Raw genomic sequence first — 26,790 nt, forward strand, 5'->3', positions numbered from 1 at the left:
TCATACTGGGTCAGAAGACAGCAACTGAAACATCTTCATTTAAAGACAGTGCAGAAAGCTTAAGGAGTGTTTGGAATAAATAGTAGCGAGTGTAAATGACACTTTAAAAACCTATTACTCTTTGCCAGCCTGTGAGATTATTTGTCTGCCAGACATTTTTGTGTTACCTTTAGGTGTCTGTTAATTAAATGGTTTCCTCTTGAATGAACCAGCACATTCTGGTTTCCTTTTTTAGCTACCACAACAAATGTCAGTGTTGTTTTACAGTAGCTCAAAAGCAGCTCAAAAGTCTTGAGCTGCCCCTTTTTTTTTTTTTTTTTTTTTTTTTTAAATTATATAAACTGCTCAAAAAAACTTACAGGAACACTTTTTAATCAGAGTATAGTATCAGGTCAATTAAACTTCTGGGATAATGATCTGGTCATTTTAAGTAGCAGAGGGGGTTGTTAATGTGTTTCAGCTACTTTGGTGTTAAATTAACAACAGTTGCACGAAATTGGCAACAATGAGACAACCCCCAAAACAGGAATGGTTTTACAGGTGGAGGCCACTGACATTTTTCCCTCCTCATTGTTTGAGATCTTTTTTTTCTTTCCTTCTCCTGATTAGTTTTGCATTTGGCTAGGGTTGGTGTCACTACTGGTAACATGAGCTGATACCTGGAACCTACAGAAGTTGCGCAGATAGTCCAACTCCTCCGGGATGGCACATCAATATGTCCCATTGCCAAAAGGTTTGCTGTGTCTCCTGGCACAGACTCGAAAGCATGGAGGAGATTCCAGGAGACAGTTACTCTAGTAGAGCTGGATAGGTCCATAGAAGGTCCACAAACAAGCAGATACCAGGACTGGTATCTGCTTGTCTGTGCAAAGAGGAACAGGATGAGCACTGCCAGAGCTACAAAATGACCTCCAGCAGGCCACTGGTGCGACGGTCTCTAACTGAACAATCAAAAACAGGCTTCGTGAGGGTAGCCTGAGTGCCTCATGTGGGCTCTCTAGTGGGCCCTGTGTAGCCAGATTAGCATTTGCCATAGAATACCAGAGTTGGTAGGTCCACCACTGGTGCCCTGTGTTTTTCACAGATGAGAGCATGTTCACCCTGAGCACAGAACATAAACAGCATTAGTGAAGGTTACAAATGATAAAATGAAAAGGGTCTGGAGAAGCCATGCAGAACGTTATGCTGCTTGTAGCATCATTCAGCATGCCTGGTTTGGTGGTGGGTCAGTGATGGACTAGGGAGATGTATCCATGGAGGGACACACAGACTTCTGCAGTCTAAGCAGCTGCACCCTGACTGCCATTAGGTATCAAGCTGAAATCCTGGGACCCACTGTCATATCCTACACTGGTGCAGTGGGTCCTGGGTTCCTCCTGGTGCGTGACAATACCCGGCCTCATGTGGTGAGAGTATGCAGGCAGTTCCTGGAGGATGAGGGAATTGATGCCAATGACTGGCCTCACCTGACCTAAATTCAGGGACATTATGTTTTGGTCCATCTGATGCAGCCAGGTTGCACCTCAGACTGTCCAGGACCTCAGTGATGCCCTGGTCCATATCTGGCAGGAGATCCCCCAGGACACCCTCTGTCATCTCATTAGGTCATGCCCTGATGTTATCAGGCATACATACAAGCACATGGTGGCCATACAATCTACTGTGTACCGTTTTCAGTTGCTGCAATTAAATTTCAGCAAAATAGACTAGCATGTTGTACAATTTCTTTCGTTTTGAATTTCAGAGTGTCTTTGAATTCAATCCTTTGCGGGTTGATAATTTTCATTTCCATCAAATGTGGCATCCATTTATTGAAGAAGTGTGTGATCATCTTGACAGAGATGAGAGCAAAAGACAGCCAATATTCCAAGAAGGGCATTGAATGTTCTTCACGAAGCCTTTAGAGCTATTCCCGAAGATTACTTAAGAAAGAAATGACAAGAAAGTGTGCATAAGCGTGTTCAAGCAGTACTGCGGCATAAAGGTGGTCATACCAAATATTGATGTTTTAGATTTGTTAAAATTGCACAAACTCTGTTTTTGTCGCATATACTGCATTTCCTTTTATGACTTATGATTGCTCGTTTCAATAAAGTGCTGCACCGATTTCCCATTTTCCTAGCAAAAATGGCAGTACACGTGTTTTATTTGTTTGTTTGATTGTTTTGTTTTGTTTTGTTTTTGTCGATTAACTACAATGAATACATTCCAGGACAATAGGGGGCGCTCACAATATAGAAACCCCTCTTAAGAACCGGAGCTCAGGATCATCACCGGGTCATCTCCAGCCTGTCGTTAAAAGATGAAAACGCACTCAGGCCATGGTTCTGATCGGAGTTAATGCTTTCTGTTGACATCGGACTTTATTTGTGCTGATTATTTGTGCAAACCAACAGTTTTGCTTTTAGTTTTGAGCGTTTTCTCATAAACATGGCTCCGACGATTCAGACACAAGCTCAACGAGAAGACGGCCACAGGTACGTTCAAAGCTGTCCTTACAAGTTCGCTCACCTGAGCGGTAGTCTGAACGATTTACGTTTATTTATGTAAAGGAATTAAGTTTAAAGTACTCCGGGATCGTCAGCGGGTACTGGGGGTGCTCACTTTTCCGGTTGTGTACCTCATTAGAGAAAAGTGTTTGACTAAAAAAAAAAAAAAAACACGCTTAACGTCCAACTAATTTACGATACGTTTATGGAGCTGAGCTGAGCGCACCAACGTTGTTATTTTGTGCAAGTCAACAACGTATTAAGTTCTCATTAGCAGTAATGTAAAGCTGAAGCAAATCAAAGGCTAAATTTATGTTAGCTACAAGAATGCTAACAACAGTGTGGCGGAAAAAAGGTCTGCGTGTCCCTGCAGATGAATTATTTACTGAAACTTTGTGGTTTTTAGTTGCCAATGTATGTAGACTAACATTCAGTCATTATAAATCCGTGTAAAGATTATTGTTCCCTTCTTATCTTTGTTCCTCTCAAACATGTTTACACACAAACGCCTTCCGTTGTCACCATTGATAATGTCTGTGTGCTTTGTTTTGAGTTGTTTGGTTCTTTGTCTTATTTTGTTTTGCAATAAATAAAAAATGATTGGATGGGAGTTAACCTACATTTCGTTAACTCTTAGACAAGGCTTTAGACCGACACAATAAAGTATTCTTTTTTTTTTGGTTGTTGTCTTTATTACTTCTTGGTTATAGATTAGGCTTAACATCTCCCAGAATTTTAGGATTAAATTCAGCAAGTAGATTTTGAAACTATGATTTAGTGTAATCACTATATTGAGAGAGAATTTTTGCAGAGTGATTACACATAAATAGGTTCTGTGTTCTCAGCAATGAAGAAATTTGGATTCTTAATATAATATTCAAACAGTGGGTGTAGTAAGGAGATCATGTGTGCATGTCACTCTTCAACAGCAGTTTATTAGTGATGGTAACACTTTTTCCTCTTCCAGTAGGCCATCCTCCCACAGAACTGTCCCAGAGAGGTGAGTAGATTCAACACTAATTTGTGTTTACTGTCATGTACAGAGACTTTCAGTGTGTGAAAATCACTGACCAACCATCAGTTTATTCCTTACTTTGGTGCCCCTGACAGGTCTGGAGTCGTCTGCAGAGTGAAGTACTGCAACACCTTGCCTGACATACCCTTTGATCCCAAATTCATCACATATCCATTTGATCAGCACAGGTATTCACTTGTCACTCATCACCTGCCATCAAGTAAATGTGTTTAAACACACACGGACATAAAACCTTTGGCTTTCTGTGGTGGCAGGTTTGTACAGTATAAAGCCACTTCTCTCGAGAAGCAGCACAAGCATGAGCTCCTGACCGAACCAGACCTCGGGGTCACCATTGATCTTATCAACCCAGACACCTACCGCATAGATCCCAGCAGTAAGTCTCCAGTTGTGGTCATATGCCTCATCCTATTCTTTATTTTCATTTTGATTATATTTAAATATCTGCACAGACTGAGCCAGTCTTTCAAATTTTCAGTTCTGTTGGACCCCGCTGACGAAAAACTTTTGGAAGAGGACATCCAGGCTCCATCCAGTTCAAAGAGGTATGGTTACTAACTCGGCTGCTTTGTGTTACACATTTCTAAGTATTTTATTTTGAGACATTTTTGTCCTTTACCCTTTAAGGTCACAGCAGCATGCCAAAGTAGTCCCATGGATGAGGAAAACTGAATACATTTCCACAGAGTTTAACAGATATGGTGTTTCTAATGAGAAAGTGGAAGTCAAGTAAGTTGGATCAGTGGACTCCTCTTTACGTTTCTCTCTCACACACACAGACACACACACGTGTATTCTGAGTGTTCATGTCAGCGAGAAAATTTTTTCTTATTGTGTTTAGGATTGGAGTTTCTGTCAAACAGCAATTCACAGAAGAAGAAATCTACAAGGACCGAGACAGTCAGATTTCTGCTATTGAGAAGACATTTGAGGATGCACAGAAACCTGTGAGTGGGCATATTAATATGCTGTTAAAATGGTGTAATCTCCTTTATTTAAAACAACCCCATTATTAAAATGGAGAGTAGTCTGAACCTTGTGCTGGACCCCTAATGGGTGTGCAGCTCCTGCTCAGGGGATTGCAATTTTTTTTTTTTTTTTAGATAAATATAACAAAATATTGTTCTGTTTGTTGTGTGAGTTCTTCTGTTTTGAGAATAGTGTTTGTATTGGTGAGCAAGAAACCAGTATGCTAACCAAAATGGAAATGTATTCATGGGCAACGTGCATGTTTGTGTAATGCATTATAAATATGAAGTGGTGGTTCTGTATTTCCAGATTACACAGCATTACAGCAAACCCAGAGTTACTCCTGTGGAGATACTACCTGTGTTCCCTGACTTTAAGGTGGGCTGACTCCTTAAAGTACTTCGGCCATTTTTAATAACTTATGGAATCTTGAGTTAATGATTCAAATTACATGCAAATGGGGGGAGAGAAACAAAACACTTGTTGCACTGGTACTTCAGAAATGATGATGAAACATTTTTCCTTTCCCCAGATGTGGATCAACCCATGTGCTCAAGTCATATTTGACTCTGATCCTGCGCCTAAAGATATGTCAGGACCAGCAGCAGTGGAAATGATGTCTCAGGCCATGATCAGGTATTTACAACAGATGTTCCTTATTCATTTTTTTTCCTGCAACAGCAAAATTCTTTGTTTAATCATCATTTGTTGTTTGTGAAATACAGAGGTATGATGGATGAGGAAGGAAATCAGTTTGTGGCCTACTTCCTGCCCAATGAGGACACACTTCGAAAGCGCAAGAGAGACTGTGAAGAGGGAGTTGATTACATGCCAGAAGATGTGTAAGTAAAATAACATATCCTCAAAAACATGGATTTGTTGATTGTGCTACATTAAAGGAACAGTAATTGATCCTTTTTAATTTACTTTTTTTTTTTGGCCATTTCAGGTACGATTACAAGATAGCAAGAGAATACAACTGGAATGTCAAGAACAAAGCCAGTAAAGGCTATGAAGAGAACTACTTCTTTATCTTCAGAGATGGAGATGGTGTTTACTACAATGAGCTGGAGACACGGTAACATCTCAGAGAAACTATATGTTGTACACCTTCGTATTTTTTAGAGACGTTGCCACTTAGATGGGAAAACCTGTAACTGCTACGCTTTAAATGAACATTGTACGTGTTGTTGTTGTTGTTGTTGTTGCACAAGGTTTAGTATTAGTGGTATCAGTGGGGTTGCACAAACCAAACCTGAAGACTAGCACCAGCCCATCATGACAAATGATAACTGGTTGGGCAAGACATTTTACAACTGTTATTCTGACCTGCAGGGTGCGCTTGAGTAAGAGAAGAGCCAAGGCTGGAGCGCAGTCTACCACAAACGCTGTACTGGTGTGTAAACACAGAGACATGAATGAGAAGGAGCTTGAAGCCCAGGTGAGCGTATTTAATGTTTGTATTTTTCACATCATGAGTTTAACTTTCCATCCTGGAGTTTGCTGATGAAAATAGAAATTTGAGTTGTTGTTACGGAATTTATTTATTTTTTTTTTAACTGGAAAAGATTGTGGTTGAAACAAAGTCTTATTTAAAGAAAAGTGTTTATACAAGTTTAGGAAATCATGTGCTATTTATGATTAAAATTGTATTGATCTACTGCCACACATTTGATAAACAAAGCAATTGCCATATGGGAGGTGACCTGTGAACTTCACTGCTATTAAAAAAAAAAAACAAAAACCAACTAACAGGGCCAGTGTTACTTTTGTGCATTGTTATATATTTAGTACTGTGTTGCACCTTGACTAGACAGACTATAGTAGATTAAAAATGGTTTCTAGGAATAGCTGTATACTGATATTTTTATCATTGCTCCTTAACTGTGTATTTATAACTAATGAGTGCCTTTGTTGTGATTCTCAGGAGGCACGTAAAGCTCAGTTGGAGAACCATGAGCCAGAAGATGAGGAGGAGGACATGGACAAAGATACACAAGATTCTGGTCAGTGGTTGTCATTTAATTTTTACTTACTTTTCTACCCTCTACACTGTAGTTATCAGCAAGTACGCTAAATTGTTTATAATCTGCTGTTATTTCTCCAGGTGATGAGAAGGAGAAGGGCAGCGGCAGTGAGGCAGAAAACTCTGGTAGTGAATCAGAGAGGGAAGACGAAGACCAGGAACAAAGGGGAGAAGATGACGATGAGGTTGAGGACAGAGGAAAGAGGAGGAGGAAGGCAAGTGCCAGCGGTAGCGAGAGCGGCGAGGAGAGGACCAGAGAAATGCGAGATGAGGAAGAGATCTTTGGCAGTGATGATGACAGTGACGACAATGAGCCCAAGAATTCAGCCAGGAGCAGTGGGGAGGATGGCAGCGACAGTGAGGATGAAGGAGGGAACAGAAGAGGCAGCCGGAGTCGCAGTGCCTCTCCAGCACGCAGCGACCACAGCAGCGACCATTCAGAGACTCGGGTTCAGAGCGGGAGTGGAAGTGAGAGAGGCTCAGATTCCAGCGATGGCAGTGACAGTGAATAAGATCAGTCAGCTGGGTCTTATCTGTATATTGAGCTCCAAACACGGCACTCTTATCTTGTCATTGAGCGTAATATTGGCCTTATTTGGGGGTTTAAGTTTCTTGATGATTGCAAGTTGTGTATGAGATGCTGATGGCTTTTCACCTGGATACAATTCTGTTCAATCCAGTTTTTATTTGTAGACTTGACTTTAGTTGGCATTCATCTATATTGTTTGTCAGATAGTCATTACAGAATCATGTTAAAATATCTTTGTTTTCCCCTCTGAAATGCCTTTGGAGCGGGCATGGTATAAAGCATGTGGGCTGTCAGAGCAGATAATAAATTGCAAATGACATTTTGTAACAAACTGTGGTCAAAATTTATTCTTTTTCTCCCTTTAAAATATTTAGGAACCTCAGTATTTTCTTATAGCATTTGTTTAGATGTTCACTTCAGAGTTTTCCATGAAAAAAAAAAAAACTTTATAAAATGACTTATTTAATGGCAGAACTAACAAAACTCAATTGCATGTGTTAATTTGTTTAATAATTACATACAGCTGGACATTAAACTTGACAGCCTTGTTTAACAAAGAAAGCTCTGGAGATATAGAAGATGCATATTCAGCGAAAGAATGACAGGTGGTTCTTCAGCCATTCTTCTGTCAAATCATCATCGGGGTTTCTTGTCTCAAAGACCTCACAGAGTAAAACACAGAAGGAGTTACATTTAAAATCTACAGAAATATTAAAAAAAATAAAACAAGCAGTAACATACGCAGGTGAGTTAAGCCACCGCCATTGTAAGAAAACATGGAAAATATGAATAACCTGCTAAATAAGTTGACTAAACTTCAGAGTGATTAGTTTTTGGTCCAGTTTAATGTAAATACTCTCAGGTACAGGAGTGAAAAAATAATGGAGTCCAGATTTAAGAGAAAATACAATTTGAGACTTTCAATTAAAATCTGTACATATTTGACTCATTTCTCAAAAGACAACGATAGAAATGTTAAATGCCATCATTTTACCTTTGTGAGCTCTGCAATTTGGACCAGTCGATTCTTGCTTCCTGCATACATCATCTGCTGCTCCGGTTTGCACCCTATTAAAATTAAATGGACATTTTTTTTTCTAGTCATATTGTTATTTGGCCAAACATACCTTTATAAATATAATTCCGCTTTCATCACCATAATAAAATTTAAAAGTGGATTTTAGATTTGAAGCTATTTGTGACTTCACCACTGTAATTGCTCTGTTAAGCAGAAAAATGTTTTAAGAAGACAGATCAATGTAACTGCTTACCCACAGGACTGGAAAATATGAAACACAGCGGGTAAGACACCCTGCCATCAGCATGGACATATTTGTAGCTGTAGACAATGAATGTACATTTCTGTCAAGGAACATGAACACAGGTGGAAAAGTGAAGTTGGAAGGAATAGAGGCAGAGGTGAAGAAGAGAGTGCAGGCAGGGTGGAGTGGGTGATTTATCAGGGGTGATTTATGACAAAAGTATAGCAACTAGAGTGAAAGAAAAGGTTTATAAGATGGTAGTGAGACCTGCTTTTATGTATGGTTTGGAGACGGTGGCATTAACAAAAAGACAGGGAGCTGAAGATGTTAATATTTCCATTTGGAGTGACCAGGAGGGACAGGATTCAATATGAGTAAATCAGAGGGACAGCTCAGGTTGAGCAATTTGGAGACAAAGTCAGAGAGGAAAGGCTGAGATGGTCTGGGCATGCACAGGAGGGATAGTGGATGTATTGGACAAAGGATGCTGAATATGAAGGAAAACAGGAATACCACACAGAAGACCCATGGATGTAGTGAAGAAGGCCATGCAGAGGGTTGGTGTGACAGCAGAGGATTGCTAAAGATAGACTGAGATGGAGGCAGATGATCCGCTGTGGCAACCCTTAAGGGGAGTGGCCGAAAGAAGACAATCAGTAGATTTAGCAAAAAGACTATTTTTATATGAAGAATTTTGCTGTTCACAAGATTTTGTGTCAGGATATCTGGGTTGCCGCTCTGGAAGTTCATTTCTCAAGTCATCCAGTGAGATGTCCTAGAAGACAAAGCTGAGTGTGAATGACTTTTAAATCAAAATCAAAGTGAGAGGGGTGTGTGTGTGTGTGTGTGTGTGTGAGACTTGCCTCATATTCCTCCTCAAGAATAACAAGTTGTTTCTCCATGTCTATTTTCACTACGAAATAAAAAAATTAATTTGTGCTTCAATTGTATTTTATATTAATTTATGTACTGTATTTAGATGGGATTTCAATTTTTGATAACTGTTTTACAAATGTGAAGTGCGTGTGTGAGAAACAGATAACTCTTACTTACTTAGTATGGCAGCATTGTTGGTCTCTTTTCGAAATCTAAACTTTTTCAGTTTATCTTTCAGACTTTCATCCACTTCACACACAACCAGAGAGCTTGACTGCAAAAATATGCCACAAAAATATTAATGAAATTGGGTCACTCTAATAAATGTTCAATATGTCCAGAAATTCCTGTGATAAATAATTAAGTGGATTGGTCTACAGACCAAAAATAGAAAAAAAAAATTGGGGTAAAGGACATCTACTCGATCTGTAAAGATCTCTATCCACCTTGCATGGGTGCATTAAACATTCATAACACTCTTGACATTTTGAGGGCAGGAAATGTTTTGCAGCAATATGCAAGAATGTAGTTTCCTGTTTGAGGGAGCAAGGGGCATGGTTGCAATGGTTAGGTAGAGCAAATATCTCTCCACACACACAAATACATAGAATTACGGTTCATCGAAGGCAGTAAACTTCAGTTGAAAAGCTAAGTCTTTCAAGAAATTGCATCAGTTTCACCTACCATTCTCAAAGAATCCTTCTCTGCCTTTAAGTCCTGAGGGTAACACCGCCCTGCTGAAACACTTTGCGATAGACTGACAGTTACTCTCAAACTGTCGAAGATCCTCCTTAAGATGGCAGGGGAGGGTAGACGCACTGTTAGATTGTCTCTCAACGTGCTTCCTCCTTTCAACCGGAGAGGATGACACTAGTGTGAAAGCTGAGCTTAGTGTCTCACAGTTTTTTTAATACACATGGGAGAAATTAAGGAGAAAATGTGCATACTAAACTCATACATTTTAGTATAACAGAAGAAACTGAAATTTTAAACGAAATATTTCCAGGCTATTTGAAACTGATGTTGATCCACTTCATAATTTTGTGTTGTCTGTTACTGTCAGTGACTTTCACTTCCCATTACTGTGCAAGTGTGGACATCAAAGTGAAACTTGCAGATGTAGAAAAGGTCTTCATATCCTTTAATAATACCACAACAGAATGTTATTTAGGATTTGAAGTCTTTTATTTAGAATATGTAAGTCAAAATCTAAAAATTAAGAAGGCTGTTATATTTAAGCAGTTAAAAATGATAAAAAATACTAATTAAAAGTCTTACTGTTTTACATTCTAGTTACATTATGGCAGGACAACCTATAAATCACAAGTTAAAGCACACTGTAATATTAAAGTTGATCGGATTATAATGTTTTGGTTATTATTTGGCTTTAAAAGGCGCAGGTCATGTGACTTGCACATGCTCCATGTTGCCTTATAGGGCCTCATCCCACCATGACTGAAACTAAACAAGTCTCTACTTAAGTCACATCTCCCACTCTGCATGACTGTCATGCATAGAAGAATCTGCAGCCTGAAAGAAATCCTTTTCTTTTTTTTATGAATAAATTACATTACACTTACATAGCAACCTGCTCCGGTGCCTCAGAATATTGTCAAATTTGAAGTGCAAACTGATTTTGTATTTCATAGGAAAGAAATGTACTGCCACACTGCTCTCTACTGGTGGAAATTTTAGGCATGTTGCAGCTCTGGCCAGACACACCTTGCTGTTTCATAGACTAATTAAAAAAAAAAGAAAAGAAATGAAAACATAATATGAGGAATCACTTTTTCTTTTTTATTCTACACTGCCCAGTAACAATTATGTTCTATGCTAAAAACAACAAAAATAATCAACAAAATAATAGGAAATAAAAGTTGTTCTGATGGCAAAAGGCACCTATAGATGTTAGTCTCTACTTTGGAATGCAAGGAAAGTTGCATCTAAGGCTGTGAACTGAGTCAAATGGTCAACATTTCTGCTAGGTAAGTAGGGCTTTAAAATTGATGAGTAAAATTTAAAATCAATTCTAAAATGTACAGGAAGCCAGTGGAGAGAAGAAGAAGAAGAAGAAGAAGAAGAAACAGCCTTTATTGTCCCACAGAGGGGAAATTTGGGTGTAACAGCAGCCGCAGTTATTATAAATATAAATAAAGATATAATAATTCACACTATTAAGAAAAGAATATATATAAAATCAACAAACAATATTAACCTTAATACTACTAATAATAACACTATATACAATGTACATGATGTGCCTGTGTGTTGAACCTTAACAGGCCGGACTATTTACAGTATATTATATATTATCCTACATTGTGTAGGTTATTGTGGTTTTTGTTGGGAGCAGTGATGGTTATAAAGTCTTACAGCTGCTGGGAGGAAGGATCTGCGGTAACGCTCCTTTGTGCATTTAGGATGCAGCAGTCTGTCACTGAAGGAGCTCTCCAGCTCAGCAACAGTTTCATGCATGGGGTGGGAGACTTTGTCCATCAGTGATGTTATTTTGGTCAGAGTCCTTCTGTCTCCCACCACCTGCACTGAGTCGAGAGGACATCCTAGGACAGAGCTGGCTTTCCTGATGAGCTTGTCTATCCTCTTCCTCTCAGCTGTAGACAAGCTGCTGCTCCAACATACTGCTGCATAGAAGATGGCTGATGCCACCACAGAGTCATAGAAGGTCTTCAGGAGTGTCCCCTGCACTCCAAAAGACCTCAGCCTTCTCAGCAGGTAGAGTCTGCTCTGACCCTTCCTGTAGAGCGCATCAGTGTTATGAGTCCAGTCCAGTTTATTGTTTAGGTGAACACCCAGGTACTTATAAGAGTCCACTATCTCAATGTCCACTCCCTGGATGTTCACCGGTGTCCGTGTGGTGGGTCTGCGCCTGCGGAAATCCACCACCAGCTCCTTGGTTTTAGCGGCGTTGATCAGGAGGTGGTTCCGCTGGCACCAGTCCACAAAGTCCTGAGTCCACTGTCTGTACTCTGAGTCATCCTCACCTGTGATGAGGCCAACTATGGCAGAGTCGTCAGAGAACTTCTGCAGATGGCAGCGTGGGGAGTTGATGGAGAAGTCTGCAGTGTAGAGGGTGAAGAGGAACGGTGCCAGCACAGTTCCCTGTGGGGCCCCCGTACTGCAGACCAGCCTGTCAGAGACACAGCCCTGTGTCCTCACGTACTGTGGGCGGTCAGTGAGGTAGTCCAGTATCCACTCGGAGATGTGGTGGTCCACTCCTGACAGTTCCAGCTTGTCTCTCAGAAGTCCTGGCTGGATGGAGAAGAAAGGATTGTGGTGATGTGATGCTGTCTGCTAAAACCAATACCAAAGGCCTTGCTGCTGCATTCTAAACTAGTTGAAGGTGAAAGAGTGTCTTTTCATGGTTCTTATTGGAAGGAAGGAAGCAAGACTTGACAACTTGTTTAATGTGTGGTTTAAAGCGCAGAGCTGAATCAAATTGAACCCCTGGGGTCTCTGCTTCACATTTGTGGAAAAAGGGCCAAGAGAATGCTCACAAGATTTCTGATTCTGATGTATAAGTGGAAGAAAATTTGGTGTCTTTCGATATTTAGCATCACAGAGACAGCAATAGCTAGGCTTCTGGTTTACTGTCTCTCACAGGAAGGTGTAGGAGATAATGTGAAGTTTTATAATTTGGCTGCGTGGAATAAATGGAGAACAAAACAGGGCCTAAAACGGAACTTTGTGGTACACCACGCTTAATGTGAGCTGTAGATAATGAGGAGTTACCAATGGTTACCAAAAAAGGTTATTTCTAAAAGACAAGAATGCAGCAACCAACTACAGTGTCCTTGATACAACCCTTAATCTTTACATTATACATACTTCCCTTAGGCAATATTAGAAAACACTTCATAAATTTTCATTGCCATGCTGATAATAGCAAGTTATAATTATGCATGAAGCCATGTGACACACAACAATTAGTTAAACTGCAGGAATTTGCTTTCAGACTGCAGGGTTACTTGTGGTTCCTTGAGATTCTAAAAGTAGAATGGGTGGCAGCGCTTTCAGCTTTCAGGCCCCTCTTCTGTTGAATCAGCTCCAATATAAATCTGGGAGACAGACATACTCTCTAGTTTTAAGATTAGACTCAAAACTTTACTTTTTGATAAAGCTTATAGGATCAGGTGACCCAGAACCATCCCTTAGTTATGCTGCTGTAGGCTCAGACTGCTGTGGGACTTCATGCGAAACACTGATGTGCTGCGCAATTCCCCTCTGCTCACCTCTTTTTATTCCCCATTCCCCATGTTTTTTATACCACTGCAGAATGTCATGAAAATTTTGTCTTCTTCTCTCCCTTAGTCTTTCTTTAACCCCCCCCCCCCCCCCCCCCCCCCCCCCAATCCAGTTGGGGCAGATGGCTGCCCCTCCCTGATACTGGTTCTGCTGCAGGTTTCTTCCTGTTAAAAGGGAGTTTTCCTTCCTACCAATGCAAAGTGCTTGCTCTTGGGGGGTGGGGGGTGGGTCGCTTGATTTTTGGGTTTTCCCCAGAATACAGTGGGGTTTTTACCTTACAGTATAAAGTGCCCCGAGGCCACTGTTGTGATTTGGTGTTATATACATAAAGCTGAATTAAAATGAAGGCATTTTTTCAGATGATCTGTTGTATCAAAACCTGTGATATGTCTAAAGGACTTCAAATTTCACCCCTTGAACTGCTAAAAGAAGGGTATTGGTTACAATGAGGAGGATGTATTGATGTAAATTTGACACATAAAGCTAAAAGCTGGGTGTAAACAGCTTTTCTGAAAACCTTTGTTAAAAATCTGAGTTTAGAAATTGGTCTTAAATTGCTACGAATAGAAGGATTAAAGTTTGATTTCTTTAAAAGAGGCTAGACCACAGCACATTTAAAAGCAGAATGAAAAAATGCAACTGATAAAGAGCTGTGTCGGTGACTTTTAAAAAAATTAGTAGGAATAAAATCAAAGATGCACGTGGTTGATTTCATGTGAGATACAACTTTCAGTAAAATAAAAGTGATACTGGGTCAAAATAATTAGACGTTTTCCTTCTGGAATGTAAAAAACAATCACGGGGTGCAATTTTTTTGCCTTATATTGTTTTAAAAAATTGTGAGGCATCGGTAAAATGACAGTGAACAGGTGTGATAACTGAGTCTAAATCTACTGTACTTTGCATTCAGGTTAAGCTGCTGTTTCTTCTATACAGTTCTTGCACAGTACTGTCCATACACTCTGGACATGTTTGGTCAATTCAAGCATCATCCTATATTCTCTGTAAATATAAACCATATAGTTTAGTTTAATTTTACTGGTATGTATTTTGTTTTTTGTACTTGCACTGTTTTCTATGTCGAAGCACACTGTTTTTTCTTGTTTGCACTATGTATATGTGCACACTGTGGAACCTGAGCTTTGTGATTTTGTCTCTCTACATACTTGCATATGGTCAATATGACAATAAAATTCACTTTAATTTGATCTATATTACTACAGTGGGAGAAGATGACAGAACAGCACACACCACTCAGCCACAACATTAAAAACACTGACAGGTGAAGTGAATGTCATTAATCATTTTGTTATAGCACAGTGCTCTGGTGGGAAGCATTTGGTATTGACATTCATGTTTATGACAGACCACCTGATGGGAGCAGTCTCCCACATTAGGGAAATACGCACTGCTACAAATCAGGACCTTAGGAAGGCTCCTGCAACAAGCACGTTAAGTTAATTTAATGGGTCTTAAATTGTGGGGCTGGCCCCACTGGTGGGACACAAAGGCACAGTATGTGGGATGCAGAGAACCAGGGGATAAATATAGAGCAAAACTAAGTTGAATTAATATGATTGATGATGGGAACGTGAACGAAAGATAGGCGATGCCATTACAAGGACCTTTTCTTTCACTACTACCTGAAAGTGCGTGATTGACTGACCCCGCCTTTCCACCTGTGAAAGCTGGGATGGGCAACAGCCCTCTCGCGGAGAAAACGTAGGAAAATGTATGTATAAACGGATGGATAGTCCGTCTCAGCCGGGGTCTTTTTCATATTTATGATTGTGGGCGGACATAAATATAACGTGCGTCGTGTAGACGTATGACGTTGTGCCCACCTCTTACGTCAACTTAAAATCGAAGTAGATTTCTCCAGGCGTACACTCCTTGTTTCTGTATTGTAACTAACACTTTTGTACATACATTCTTTAATATAGTATGCTTGAAGCCACAAAGGCTTACCGCTGTACAGGAACCTCCTTACGGAGTACCACGCATGGGATCAATAGCTACGCTTCCCAGCTAAGCTAACGTTGCTGCATCTTTTAGCAAAACTTGCTAGCTAAGAAGCTAACGCTACCGTCGAGCTAGCTATGATTACTACTAGCCTAGCCTGCTAACCAGTGACAACTGACAAAAGGTAAACAACAAATCTTTTGAGTCTCTGTAGTTTAAGTCGTCACTTGCGCAACTTTATTTTGCTATCTGGCTAAAACCTGTTGTGAATCAGAATAGCGTTTTAGCATTCTCGTTTTTACCGCTAAGACTGAAGTACGAGACTGAGAAAAGGGGCAGCAACAGCGTCAACGAAAAACAATACAAATCTCGATCCCTCATCACACACTAGGCCGACCGAGCTAACTCCAGCTAACCGCTGTCTAATGCTTAGCTGCCCGGTGTTATACTCGCCCGTTTTAATTTAAGAACCCCCTCGTAGTAATGTGATGACCGGAGCTTTCAGCTAAACACTCTGCTTTGTTCGTAAACCAGGATTATAGCTCATAATGTTACAGGTGATACCTTTTGCAGTGTTGGGAGTTAGCAGTTTTGACATGTAACTAACGCTAAAGTTACCCTTGCTGGTTACTGATTACACGTCTGTGATTCATTTTCTCAGTAGTGGATATAATATATGTAAAAACTAGGCTCCGATAACTTGTATTCTTTGGACTTTTTTTTTTTTTGCTTTTATGCTTTAACTTACTCTACGTTTTACTGACCCAGACACTTACGGATAACGATGTTGACACACCTTTTGTGAATGACTTGTTCTCATGATGCTACAACATAAGGAGCCTATAAGTGGAAGAGGTCTTTATAACGTAGTCTGTTGTATTTGCGCTTTGTGGCATTATCTCTGATTAATGCTCTTGATACAAGGTTAGACTGCCATTGTTAGTTCATTTTTATCACTCACTGAAGTTGATGATCCATTGCCATCAGCCAACAGTCATTACTCTTGTTTGTAAGTTTGAGGCAATGGACTGCTTAATGCTCTTATTTTAACATAAGGCTAATTTCATCTGCCCCCTTGCAGAGATCTCTTACTTAAGTTTTATCTTGTATGAGATTTTAACCTTAATTTAGACATTGGGTGGACTGTCATCTAAGTATATAATGTGTTCTGCTTTCTGTTTTTTATTTTGTAATAGGGCACAGATGATCCAGAGCATGCCGGAGTGAAAAAAAAAGTGTTTCCTGTTTGTGTCATTAGCTACTACAGCTGACACTCACTTTCAGCCTAAAGACATATTCAGAAAAACCCACGCCACAACCCCCTCTGCAGTTTTGCCTGCATCTGAACCATGTGAGGGTCCCTCGGTCCAGTCTGAGGGGAATCCCAGGACTGTTGAAAATACAACCCCGCTGTGCGGGGCTGGACTTAACCCGCCTGTGTCTGAGAGAGCAGCATTTCCTGTAGCCCGCTCCCTGTTGACACATTCCTTTTCTCCTTACCAAGGAGACGCGCCATGATGTTCCGAGACCAGGTAGGTATCCTCACAGATTGGTTCAAAAGCTGGAATGAGTGTGAACAGACGGTGGCACTGCTGTCCCTCCTGAAGAGGGCATCCCGCACCCAAGCTCGCTTTCTACACATCTGCCTTGAACACTGGCTGGCAGACTGCACTGACATCCACATCCTTGAAGCTGAGGCCAACAATGCAGGTAGCTGAGAGTTTAAGTGTAATTTATTATTAATTACTTTATAATTACAAAACCATGTTAGTTAATTTTCTAAAATTAAAAATGGCTTATATTAAATGATAAAATATTAATCAGGTAAAAATTTTTGTCCTTAGCAATTGTCAGCCAGTGGCACCAGGAACCAAAAGAGAAAGTGGTGTCCTTGCTGTTGTCCCATCTGCCTCTGCTGCAACCACGTAATAGTGAGGCCAAATGTGAGTACATGAAGCTGCTGCAGAAGGTTTTGAGTCACACTATTGAGAGTAGCCTGTTTGTGGAAGAAAGCAGGCAGCTGCTATCTTATGCCCTCATCCACCCTGCCACCACACTGGATGATCGCACATCTCTCGCCATGTGGCTGAACCACCTGGAGGAGCACCTTTCCAGTGGGTATACACCACGTGCTCCATCCAGCCCATACCACCCACGCCAGGGCTCTGATGAGTGGCCCAGTTCTGCTGAGTCTCTGGACCCCGGCCTTGTCTGGCACGACAAGTCTCCTTCATCCAGCACACCTTCAGCAGGACAGAATGGACACATGTCGTTCCCAGGCAGGATGTCCTCACCTATTAACAGCAATAATACAGGTAATCTATGTCATTTAATTCTCATTTTTCATTTTTGGAGAAAACGTAGAAGGAATGATTTAGTAAAGACATATGAGATGTCCATCATGAGGACATCGGCAATGTTTCAGAAGCAGTATTTAGTTAAAATTGTTAGTGTTGTTCTTTTTGGTTGTTTATGTCTGGATTGTTTCCAGGTCTTGGTGGGCAGATGCAGCCCAGCCCTCAGAAGAAGTCCATCTCCATTATTCCTTCCAGTCCCCAGGCTTGTGGGTCTGAGTGGGTTAGCCAGGATGATGCAGTGGGCCGACAGAACTTTATTCCAACAGACCACGCACCCCTTTCGCCCCAGAGCAGTGTAGCTTCTTCAGGCAGTGAGCAGACAGAAGAGCAAGGCTCCGTTCGCAACACCTTCCAGGAGGATGGCAGTGGTATGAAAGGTCAGAGTTCTTTACCATACCAAGCCAAGGGCACGTCCAACATTTTGGCTTTGGTAAAAGCCATGCACAGCCAACAGCTGTGGTGATTATAAGCCAAAATATGTGACTTTTTTTTTTTTTAATAACTTTTTTTTTTGGGCCTTTATTCTAGATGTTCCTGCATGGTTGAAGAGTCTCCGCCTTCATAAATATGCATCACTTTTCTCCCAGATGACCTATGAGGAGATGATGATTCTCACAGAGCAGCACCTGGAGTCACAGGTTTTTAAGCCTCCCTTTTACATATACTGAGGCCAGGCTTTGATTATTCTACACTCCTTATCAATTGTGAACATTACTGTCCTCAAACCTGATGATACATCAGCTCTCAATGAGGCATGAAATTAAACAACGCACCCTACAGTTATATCGACCCAGTCGCACATACAAATGGTGCGATTTTGCCTCTGCCCCTTGGCTTTAATGAAACAGATGGTGATTAGGTCTGTTATTTAGTAACTGTATAAATTGCCCAGTGTTCCCACAAGAAATTACTCTCCTGTTTCTCATGCCATCTTGTTATTTTCTCTCTCCCTTTTAGAATGTCACTAAAGGAGCACGGCATAAGATTGCCTTGAGTATCCAGAAACTCCGAGAGAGGCAGAGTGTGCTCAAGTCTTTAGAAAAGGTAATTCAAATGGGATAATATTTTTCTCAAGCTGAAAAAAAAAGGCAGTGGTGCTTTGTCTTGAAGAATTTTCAATCGCTGATCACTGATAAAAATTGCACTCGCGTATGTACTTTGTGACAATCGTGATTTCACTCCGTTGGGAAATTCCCAATCTGCTTGTTGGCATAGAAACATGGAGGAGGGTTGGTAGGGATTCAGTGTCTTCCTGTAAGACATTTCAGTGGAGCAAATGTTTGCTTTACTACAGGCTAAATCTGCATTTACAACTTGGAAATCTTTCCACTCGCAACAGTACTCATAAAACTTGGTGTACTTTTCTGAATAGCATATACAGCATGTGACCGTGAAGTTGTCATCTCTTGTCAGGATATTTTGGAAGGGGGAAACTTGCGTAACGCCCTCCAGGAGCTGCAGCAGATTATAATTACACCTATTAAGGCCTACAGTCCACTTACTGCAGCACATCCTGCCTCAGACACCACCACATCACCTTCAGATACTACAAAAACAGGAACGGATAAAGAGCCGGCCCCAGAGGGTTTCCAATCCAACAATCCACCTCCCTGTGATGGAGATTCCTCAGTCACACCCATCTCAGATGGTGATATTGCTGGACAGTTCACCCGTGTCATGGGTAAAGGTAAGAATACAGTAGGGTTTTTCCACCTAAACTGAAACTGAATAGATGATGACTGCATACTAAATTGGTGTTTAAGTCCCGCTTGGAACCTCTCTTACAACTTTGTTCACATAAATGAGACGGTCAACAGCCTAAAAAAAATGTATAAAAGCTATGGAAAATTTGATGCTCAGGGCAGGGATTCTGTAAAAACAAAGATACTTTTAAAATAATCAATTTTCACCTACCCCTGTTAACAGAGATTAGCAGGTATCACTTACACTGTGCGCATATAAACAGTGGCTTTTTTTCCCTTCAGTTTGCACCCAATTGCTGGTGTCAAGGCCAGATGAAGAAAATATCAGCTGTTACCTTCAGCTTATTGAGAAGTGTCTGACACATGAGGTGAGAAACTGAAGATGAAGAGTTTTTTCTATTTGCTCAGATCATTTGTGTGGATTCTTTTATAAATGCAACTCATGGCAGACTTAAAGCACAAATATGCCTTTAATATATATTTTTAAACAGAGAAAATCTTGCTTTTTTCTAAAAAAAAAAAAACAACCACAAAAAAACAGATTCCAACTCTCCAGAAACTCTGCTAATGTGCTGCTCTCTTCTTCCCCTTTGCTGTCTTGTTTTGTCAGGCTTTCACAGAAACTCACAAGAAAAGGCTGGTCTCCTGGAAGCAGCAGGTCCTCAAACTGCTCCGCTTGTTCCCTCGGAAAGCTATGCTGGACATGCCTGGGTACCGTCAGAAAGGGTGAGTGCGCTGACCTTCTTTTACCTTTGATCTTCCCCTTTAGCGGGGGAGCTGTCACACCAGTTTACTGTAACTCTGTGTTCATCTTTATCTGTTAGCTTGATTGTCTTTCCCTTCCCTTTTTTCTTTCACACTCTTTTCCTGATTGAAATTGTTGCTGTCATGTCTTATGAAATGGCCTTAACAGTTGAAGAGTCCTCTTAATTTGTTTCTTTTGTGTTTGTTTTGCTACTCCAGCTGGACCTATGGGTCCAACTCCCTCCCCACAGCAGGTTCTGTAAGTGGAGGTGTAGGGCGGCGTGGCCAAAGGCAGTTCCAAATGACCCCTCGTGGACTCCCAGCTGGACGGATGTGTCTTCCTGCTGGGATTACGGGAGTTTCTCCACGCCACACACTCACCAGTCCTGCGCTGGCAGGACAGGGTAGACAAGTCAGTATTTAAACAACTAAAATAATTATTAATTATATATTAACATCAGATTGTAACATGCATTACTAGCTATAACACTACTTTTCAAACTGTAAGCCCCACTGGTGGTAAATAAATCCACTGAAGGTGGGGTATAGATGCCCCAGAAAAAATAAGACGTGAAACCAAGTCCAATGTTTATGGTCATTGTAGGGAAAATAAAATATAAATAAATAAACAATAAGCAATTGCTGGTGGTGTTGTGCATCAGCTAAAAATCCGACTTCATCATTTTTCTTGTAGTTACTGATTGATGAAACTTGTGGAGTTCTCTTGGGATAATAACTTTTCTGGATTTTGAAGTGGGTCAAAGGAATTTTTACATGCTAAACGATGACCTTTAAGATGATTATATCTAAAAGTATGTTTCAGATTGAGAGAATTTTCTGCATAATTTTTCTTTTTTTTGTTATCCTTTGTCATTTTACCTGGCAGTACTGGCCAATACGAAGACATTCTAAAACAGTCGTAATACATCTTTGTTCTGAAAGCAAAAAACAATGCAGGTTTAATCAGTATACCCTTGCAGTTAAACTGGTTCTGCTTCAGTTTTATAGAATTTGAGTGTTTTTATTTGATGACTTAGCTGAAGGTTTAAGAAACTTCCTGGATAAGTTATGTTTGTGTAAAGAGAACTTGTGTTTTCCAATATATAGAACCTGTGGTTTGCCAACCCCGGAGGCAGTAACAGCATGCCAAGTCAGAGTCGCAGCTCTGTGCAGCGGACCCACTCACTCCCTGTCCACACTTCCCCTCAAACCATGCTCATGTTCCAGCAGCAAGGTATATATATATATATATATATATATGCACTCACCCACAAACTGTCAGAGTCATTGTTTAATATACCACAATCTGTGCCAGCATGTAAACACAACCATATTGACTTCTTTGGGTTCCTGTTTACACTTTATAGCATTTAGTTTTACCTACATATCCTGAAAGTTAAATGGTCTCTATTGAGATAAACTGGAAATGGCTGTTGAAATTATGATTATTTGAAAGTAGTGGGTCTGACTCTGAGTTTTGCAAGTAGAACAAGCTACACAACCAATGTTTAAAAAAAGAAAGAAAAAAAAAAAGAATTGGTCAGATGCCAGAATAGAGTGTGACTCTCCCTCTGTGCCAAGGACAAACTAACAAGACAGCTTAGCAGCATGTTGCCGAAAACAATCTGTCGCCTCGTATAGTATACATAACCTTTTGGTTGCCTTGTCTTGTGTGCCAGACGTGAGCATTCCAAATTCACCTGTAATGGCTCTATCGTGTTTCAACAGAAGCAGCTTAGGACATTTCCATAAAGGAGTTGACTGTGTGAAAGCCAGAAATGTACTACTACACAGATATGAAAACGACATAGTTATAATTTGTGTCTACATGTACACCTCTGGCTGTTTCATATTGTTATATTCTTAAAAGAGAATCAAAAGCCTGAAAAATGCAGCATTTTTAATCGACCGTGTCCAAATCAGATGACTGGTTTTTAAAAATGTGTTGCTTCTGTTACTTTTAAATAACAAATTGCATAAATGTTGAAAATGTTTAATTTCAAACTAATACCTAGTCCTACCCAATAGACCGTGTTTCCTAATTGACTGTGCTTCAGGCAGCTTACAGCCTATGAACAGCAGTGTTCCTGAACTGCTGACCTTGTTAAGTTTGTGCTTCACTGCTTAAATCTGTATTTTTAATGCAGTGGCATCTAGAGTCATCTGCTTCTGCCATTTGTTCCTTATGGCCTGTTGTTTTTGTTTCACTTCATTTATTGTAGCACCCAAATATAACTGATCAAAGCAAAAAAAAGGGGTTAAAACCCATATATATGTAAAAAGAGCATGAAAGCAGAAAAAATTATACGACATGGAAGGACTCCAAGTAAATAATCTCAGGTATCATTGTTTTTTATTCTATTCGGAGTTTTGTTCCTCAGTAAAGAGGCAAAAATAAAATATAACATTATGTTATTTTGGGTACTCCGAAGGATCCCTTTAAAACTGTCTATGTATCACTATGTCACATTCAAACACCCAACTGTCTTTATGCAAGTTAAATTTTCAAACTCAGTATTACTCCCTCTTCTCAGACTAGTACTATACACTCTATCGTGTCTTTATTTTCTTGAGATTGATTGAAATTTACACCTTACATCAGAATGCATCTAAAGCTCATCTTAAGTGACCACGTGTTCACAGTTTGCATTTTTGAGTAAGTCAAATGCTAACCGACCTAGTGACAAAGAAAAGAGGATTGCAAAGGCAGACTGATATCTCACTTGTGTATGTGTTTTTTTTTTTTTTTAATCTGGTGCACATTACATTTCATTTAACACTTTTAAAAATACAGTTAGTGTAAAAGTATACAGTTTAACACCATCTAACTACTTGGAACAGTTACCTCCAGCTTTGGTAATGTTCATACTGTTTAATTTGACTGAACCTGCCAAGCTGAACATATGCCTTGTTTTGTTTGTCTGGAAAACAGTGTTAATTTTGACAGCAAATTTTGATTTCGTTTTAGTCATAGTCTTTTGACGAAAATGTAATTTAGTTTTAGTCATAATTTAGTCATCTGAATAGTTTTAGTTTTAGTCTAGTTTTAGTCGACGAAATTATCGTAAGATATAGTTGACTAAATTGACTGTAGATTTAGTCGACTAAAATATAAAGGGTTGAAAATGTAAATGCATTTTCTTCAGTTCCCTTGAATTAGTCATTATACACACTTACACAAAATTAAACATTTTTTAAAAGTTATGCAATATTATTAATAATATTAACATTAGTGTTTCACCTGCTTCTCACACACCTGATCATTAACACCACCTTACTGAGACAATACGAGCGTTTTACAGCAGGACACGCTCTGAAAGGTACAGGGCAGTGTTCGGGACTAAGATTAGGAAAGGCTAATCCACCGCGGTGTGGAGATTTTCTCTAAACACAAATGCTAAACTGGGAAAAACACTTTACCCTGCATGACATTAAAATGCTGACCTTTGCATGGAGATCTGGGTGACTGGTTTGCACATGCTGTTTAAGATTTGTCGTGTTTTTACCCAAGATAGTCGCCCCACATGGTTTACACATCGTTTTGTTTGTCACGGCATCAAAGGACAAATGTGTCCATACATCAGCTCTTCTCTTTCTCCCTGATGACATTGTTTACATAACTTAGTTCTATTGGAAGTAAAGACAAATCACAGGCTAGTTTGGTCTTCCCGGGTTTAGAGCAAATTTGTGCATCTCCGCGTTTGATTGGATGTTTTCCTAACTTGTCCCGCCCTGTCACAAAATTAAATAAGTTCTGATTGGATTTCGTTCCCGCCAAGCATTTTCGTCTCGTTTTCATTCGTTGACGAAAGTGTCAATCAATTTCGTTATTGTTTTCATCATTTTAGGTAGTTTTTATTTATCGTCTCGTTATCATCATGAAAAAAAAGGTTCGTTGACGAAAACTATGACGAAAATATTTCGTCAACGAAATTAACACTGCTGGCAAACAGACAGAAGACCAACAGGTTAGTTGAGCGTCAGCAACATTATGATGGTTATTCTTTTGCAGATAGTAGCCAGATGGAGCATACTTGTGTTCTGATAATGCAGTCATTAGTTTAAAAGTGAAACAGACAGATCGATCTTCTTTTAACTTTTTTCTTGGTGTAGGGCAAAAACAAACACAAACCATGACAATATGTCATCCTAATGTTCTTGAGGACTAAAATGATTTTTATTCATTTTCTCAGAATGCCAAGTTCCAGGTGCTGACCTGGAGATCAACCCCACGCTGGAATCACTGTGCCTCAGTATGACAGAGCATGCCTTAGGGGGTAAGTGTCAGCAGCTTTATTGTAAATGGGACACTGGCTAGCAAACTTGTACACAGCTATCAGCTAGACCAACACCGCTTTACTTGATGCTAGCAAACTTGGTTTAGCAAGCTGCATCCATAAACTGAATGGGTGCAACTCATAGACACACACATTTCAGCCAATTAGTGCTAAGTAATAGACTATAATAGTACTAGAATTTCACTCATCAAAACTGAAACACATAGCAAGCCATACTATTAGTCAGGTAATCCATTAAAAATGCTCCAAATGGCTCCAACGGCGCATACACAGTGAAGAAGTCCAGTTTTATCAGTCGAAGTAGTGGATGAAGCCTAGCAGACTTGATCAGCTCCAACTACCTGTGGCAGGACATCTGTCAATCAGTGTGACCACGCCCCTAACTTAAATATCCAGGTAGATAAGTTAAAAAAATGCACCTAATTTAGAGTAGGGTGAAAACCAAAATAGTTTTATGCATTTTAATTCAGTTAAGTTGGACATTTTAACATGGGAGTCTATGCGGTTGTCTCCTTTTTGAAGCCAGCCTCATGTTCTGCACGGTCACTTTCATGCTGGCTAAATTTCTAAGCTTTGGAGGTTGCACTTTTGTTTAAAAATCAGTAGCGCTGCATAATTTTACTATGTCTATTATGTCTAGTATTGTGGTTGTAAAAATGTTACGACATTGATGAATTTGGGGAAATTTTATAATATTTTCATTCCTTTACCAGATACAGGTAATGTTTTTACCTCGCCAACCAATAAGTGGAGGGAGGTTATATTTTCAGTCGCGTTTGTCTGTCTGTCCGTTAGCAGGATAACTCGGAAAGTTATGAATGGATTTCAATTTCATTTCTGGAGTTGTTGGGGGTGGTACAAGTAACAATTGATTACATTTTGGTGGTGATCCGGGTCACGATCTGGAGCCAGAAATTTTTAAAAGGATTCTTTACCATTGTGAGATAGACACAATATTCACATATTTTCACCTAACCTTACGAGGATAAGTCAGAATCCTCTAAAAACAATTAGGGTGCAACATGACCACAATCTATCATATAGCAAAGTTTGTTCATGATTGTAGGAAGATTCCAGATCTAATGATCTGGAATGGTGAAAATTATAGGGTCAAAAAATAACTCACTCCTGTAGAATAAGAAAAGTGAGTGACATGCAACTAACACCAAAATATAGCTGAAACTGATGGAGTATGACAACATTGGGTGGTATCTATTGCAGCGTAGTATTGGCACATAGGAAATGTGGCATGGGTGAGGTATGTGTTCTACTGAGCGTCCTTCTTGTTGTGTTCTTTTTTTTGTCCTTGTACAGCTTAAAACACTCATGGGCAAAATACGGTCTGAGTATTCATTTTTTTCCTTATATGTTACTAATGTTTTCATTGTAATCTCTGGCCAGGTCTTGATGTCTCTTCACTTTATGCTAATCAGTATGGCCCTCCACAAAAATTGTTACCCACCCTTGCTGTAATGCTATATGTAACAGTATGTTTAGCTGTAGGACAGTGACATGCCCCTTCAGCGATGACGTGCATTATGATTATAAATGTAGAACTTAACATGTCTCCATTATCCTCCTCAGATGGAACAGACCGGACTTCAACAATATGAAAAGAAGAAAGGAAAAATACACTTCATTTGAGGCCTATTCAGATCCTCATCACCCAGCACAAAGATATACGTATGCTTCAGAAAACCAGGCAAAGCAGTCACTACAAAATGACAAAAAAACTGTGTATATGTTCTCTAATATTTTTGTACGTTATTATATACAACTAAGTTTATTAAAAATGGAATACAGATGATTATTATATTGCAGGACAGAGAAAAAAAAAAAAGTTAACTGTGTAAACTGCTCCGTGTCACCTGCAGGACTGTGGCATGATGTGCAGAAGCTCAGTTTGCCGTGGTGAGAGAAAAGCAGTAGATTGGTGCTTTCTTAAAGGGGTTCTGCCCTCTGAGTTACTCTTCTTTTCCTTCTGCCTTGGAACAAGGCTTTCTATCCAAAACACACTGACAGCAAGACTCTGCACCATATGTGTAGATTCTGAAAATTTCCAGCCAGAGCTAAGGCACTTTTAATAAATTACCTTTGATATTAGGCACTAAACGGTATTTGGCTCAGTGACACACTTACTGAGGCTCCCCCCTTGTAGTCAGGTGCTGATAAACAGACACCAGTATACTTTTTAGCCACTGTAATTGTTCTTTAACCAGTGATAGTTGGGGCTTTTGTTGGTTGAAACATGGTCAGCTTTCTTTGGTTCTTTTTGT

General features: G+C 39.9%; 3 protein-coding genes across 5 annotated transcripts; 2 read left to right on the plus strand and 1 right to left on the minus strand.

Moving 5' to 3' along the window:
• The first annotated feature begins 2,250 nt into the window (after nt 1–2,250).
• Nucleotides 2,251–7,338, plus strand: paf1 (PAF1 homolog, Paf1/RNA polymerase II complex component). The gene is made up of 14 exons (XM_030744900.1): nt 2,251–2,477; nt 3,457–3,489; nt 3,600–3,692; nt 3,780–3,901; nt 4,004–4,070; nt 4,153–4,254; nt 4,367–4,472; nt 4,804–4,872; nt 5,027–5,130; nt 5,220–5,336; nt 5,444–5,572; nt 5,830–5,935; nt 6,422–6,500; nt 6,602–7,338. The coding sequence occupies exons 1-14, from the start codon at nt 2,431–2,433 to the stop codon at nt 7,030–7,032; spliced, it is 1,605 nt and encodes a 534-aa protein (XP_030600760.1). The 5' UTR covers nt 2,251–2,430; the 3' UTR covers nt 7,033–7,338.
• Nucleotides 7,339–7,354: 16 nt separating this feature from the next.
• Nucleotides 7,355–10,025, minus strand: gmfg (glia maturation factor, gamma). The gene is made up of 7 exons (XM_030744902.1): nt 9,872–10,025; nt 9,365–9,461; nt 9,175–9,224; nt 9,037–9,086; nt 8,321–8,403; nt 8,044–8,117; nt 7,355–7,711 (listed from the first exon to the last, which is right to left on the minus strand). The coding sequence occupies exons 1-7, from the start codon at nt 9,872–9,874 to the stop codon at nt 7,637–7,639; spliced, it is 432 nt and encodes a 143-aa protein (XP_030600762.1). The 5' UTR covers nt 9,875–10,025; the 3' UTR covers nt 7,355–7,636.
• Nucleotides 10,026–15,292: 5,267 nt separating this feature from the next.
• On the plus strand, nt 15,293–26,321 carry samd4b (sterile alpha motif domain containing 4B). 3 transcript variants are annotated; one of them, XM_030744417.1, is made up of 14 exons: nt 15,293–15,596; nt 16,609–17,122; nt 17,257–17,727; nt 17,904–18,146; nt 18,298–18,407; nt 18,727–18,813; nt 19,183–19,456; nt 19,755–19,840; nt 20,083–20,198; nt 20,436–20,628; nt 21,324–21,450; nt 24,410–24,493; nt 25,829–25,854; nt 26,099–26,321. In XM_030744417.1, the coding sequence occupies exons 2-13, from the start codon at nt 16,927–16,929 to the stop codon at nt 25,831–25,833; spliced, it is 1,992 nt and encodes a 663-aa protein (XP_030600277.1). In that variant the 5' UTR covers nt 15,293–15,596; nt 16,609–16,926; the 3' UTR covers nt 25,834–25,854; nt 26,099–26,321. The 3 variants fall into 3 exon arrangements, with proteins under 3 accessions (XP_030600277.1, XP_030600275.1, XP_030600276.1); XM_030744415.1 differs by lacking the exon at nt 25,829–25,854; XM_030744416.1 differs by lacking the exons at nt 15,293–15,596; nt 25,829–25,854 and adding an exon at nt 15,761–15,969.
• The last annotated feature ends 469 nt before the right edge of the window (nt 26,322–26,790 follow it).

The sequence above is a fragment of the Archocentrus centrarchus genome, chromosome 13 (assembly GCF_007364275.1).
Source record: "Archocentrus centrarchus isolate MPI-CPG fArcCen1 chromosome 13, fArcCen1, whole genome shotgun sequence".
NCBI classification, from domain to species: Eukaryota; Metazoa; Chordata; class Actinopteri; order Cichliformes; family Cichlidae; genus Archocentrus; species Archocentrus centrarchus.

Excerpts from the sequence above, each read along its gene's own strand:
- samd4b (XM_030744415.1), top strand. The coding sequence starts at position 16,927 with ATGATGTTCCGAGACCAGGTAGGTATCCTCACAGATTGGTTCAAAAGC. Across the intron at positions 18,408-18,726 it reads AGCAGCACCTGGAGTCACAG|AATGTCACTAAAGGAGCACG; the intron begins GTTTTTAAGCCT and ends TCTCCCTTTTAG. Across the intron at positions 24,494-26,098 it reads GACAGAGCATGCCTTAGGGG|ATGGAACAGACCGGACTTCA; the intron begins GTAAGTGTCAGC and ends TATCCTCCTCAG.
- gmfg (XM_030744902.1), bottom strand. Across the intron at positions 8,404-9,036 it reads CTTCCAGAGCGGCAACCCAG|ATTCATTGTCTACAGCTACA; the intron begins ATATCCTGACAC and ends ACAGAAATGTAC. Across the intron at positions 7,712-8,043 it reads AAATTGCAGAGCTCACAAAG|GTCTTTGAGACAAGAAACCC; the intron begins GTAAAATGATGG and ends TTACTCTGTGAG.
- paf1 (XM_030744900.1), top strand. The coding sequence starts at position 2,431 with ATGGCTCCGACGATTCAGACACAAGCTCAACGAGAAGACGGCCACAG. Across the intron at positions 4,255-4,366 it reads AATGAGAAAGTGGAAGTCAA|GATTGGAGTTTCTGTCAAAC; the intron begins GTAAGTTGGATC and ends TATTGTGTTTAG. Across the intron at positions 5,337-5,443 it reads GATTACATGCCAGAAGATGT|GTACGATTACAAGATAGCAA; the intron begins GTAAGTAAAATA and ends TGGCCATTTCAG.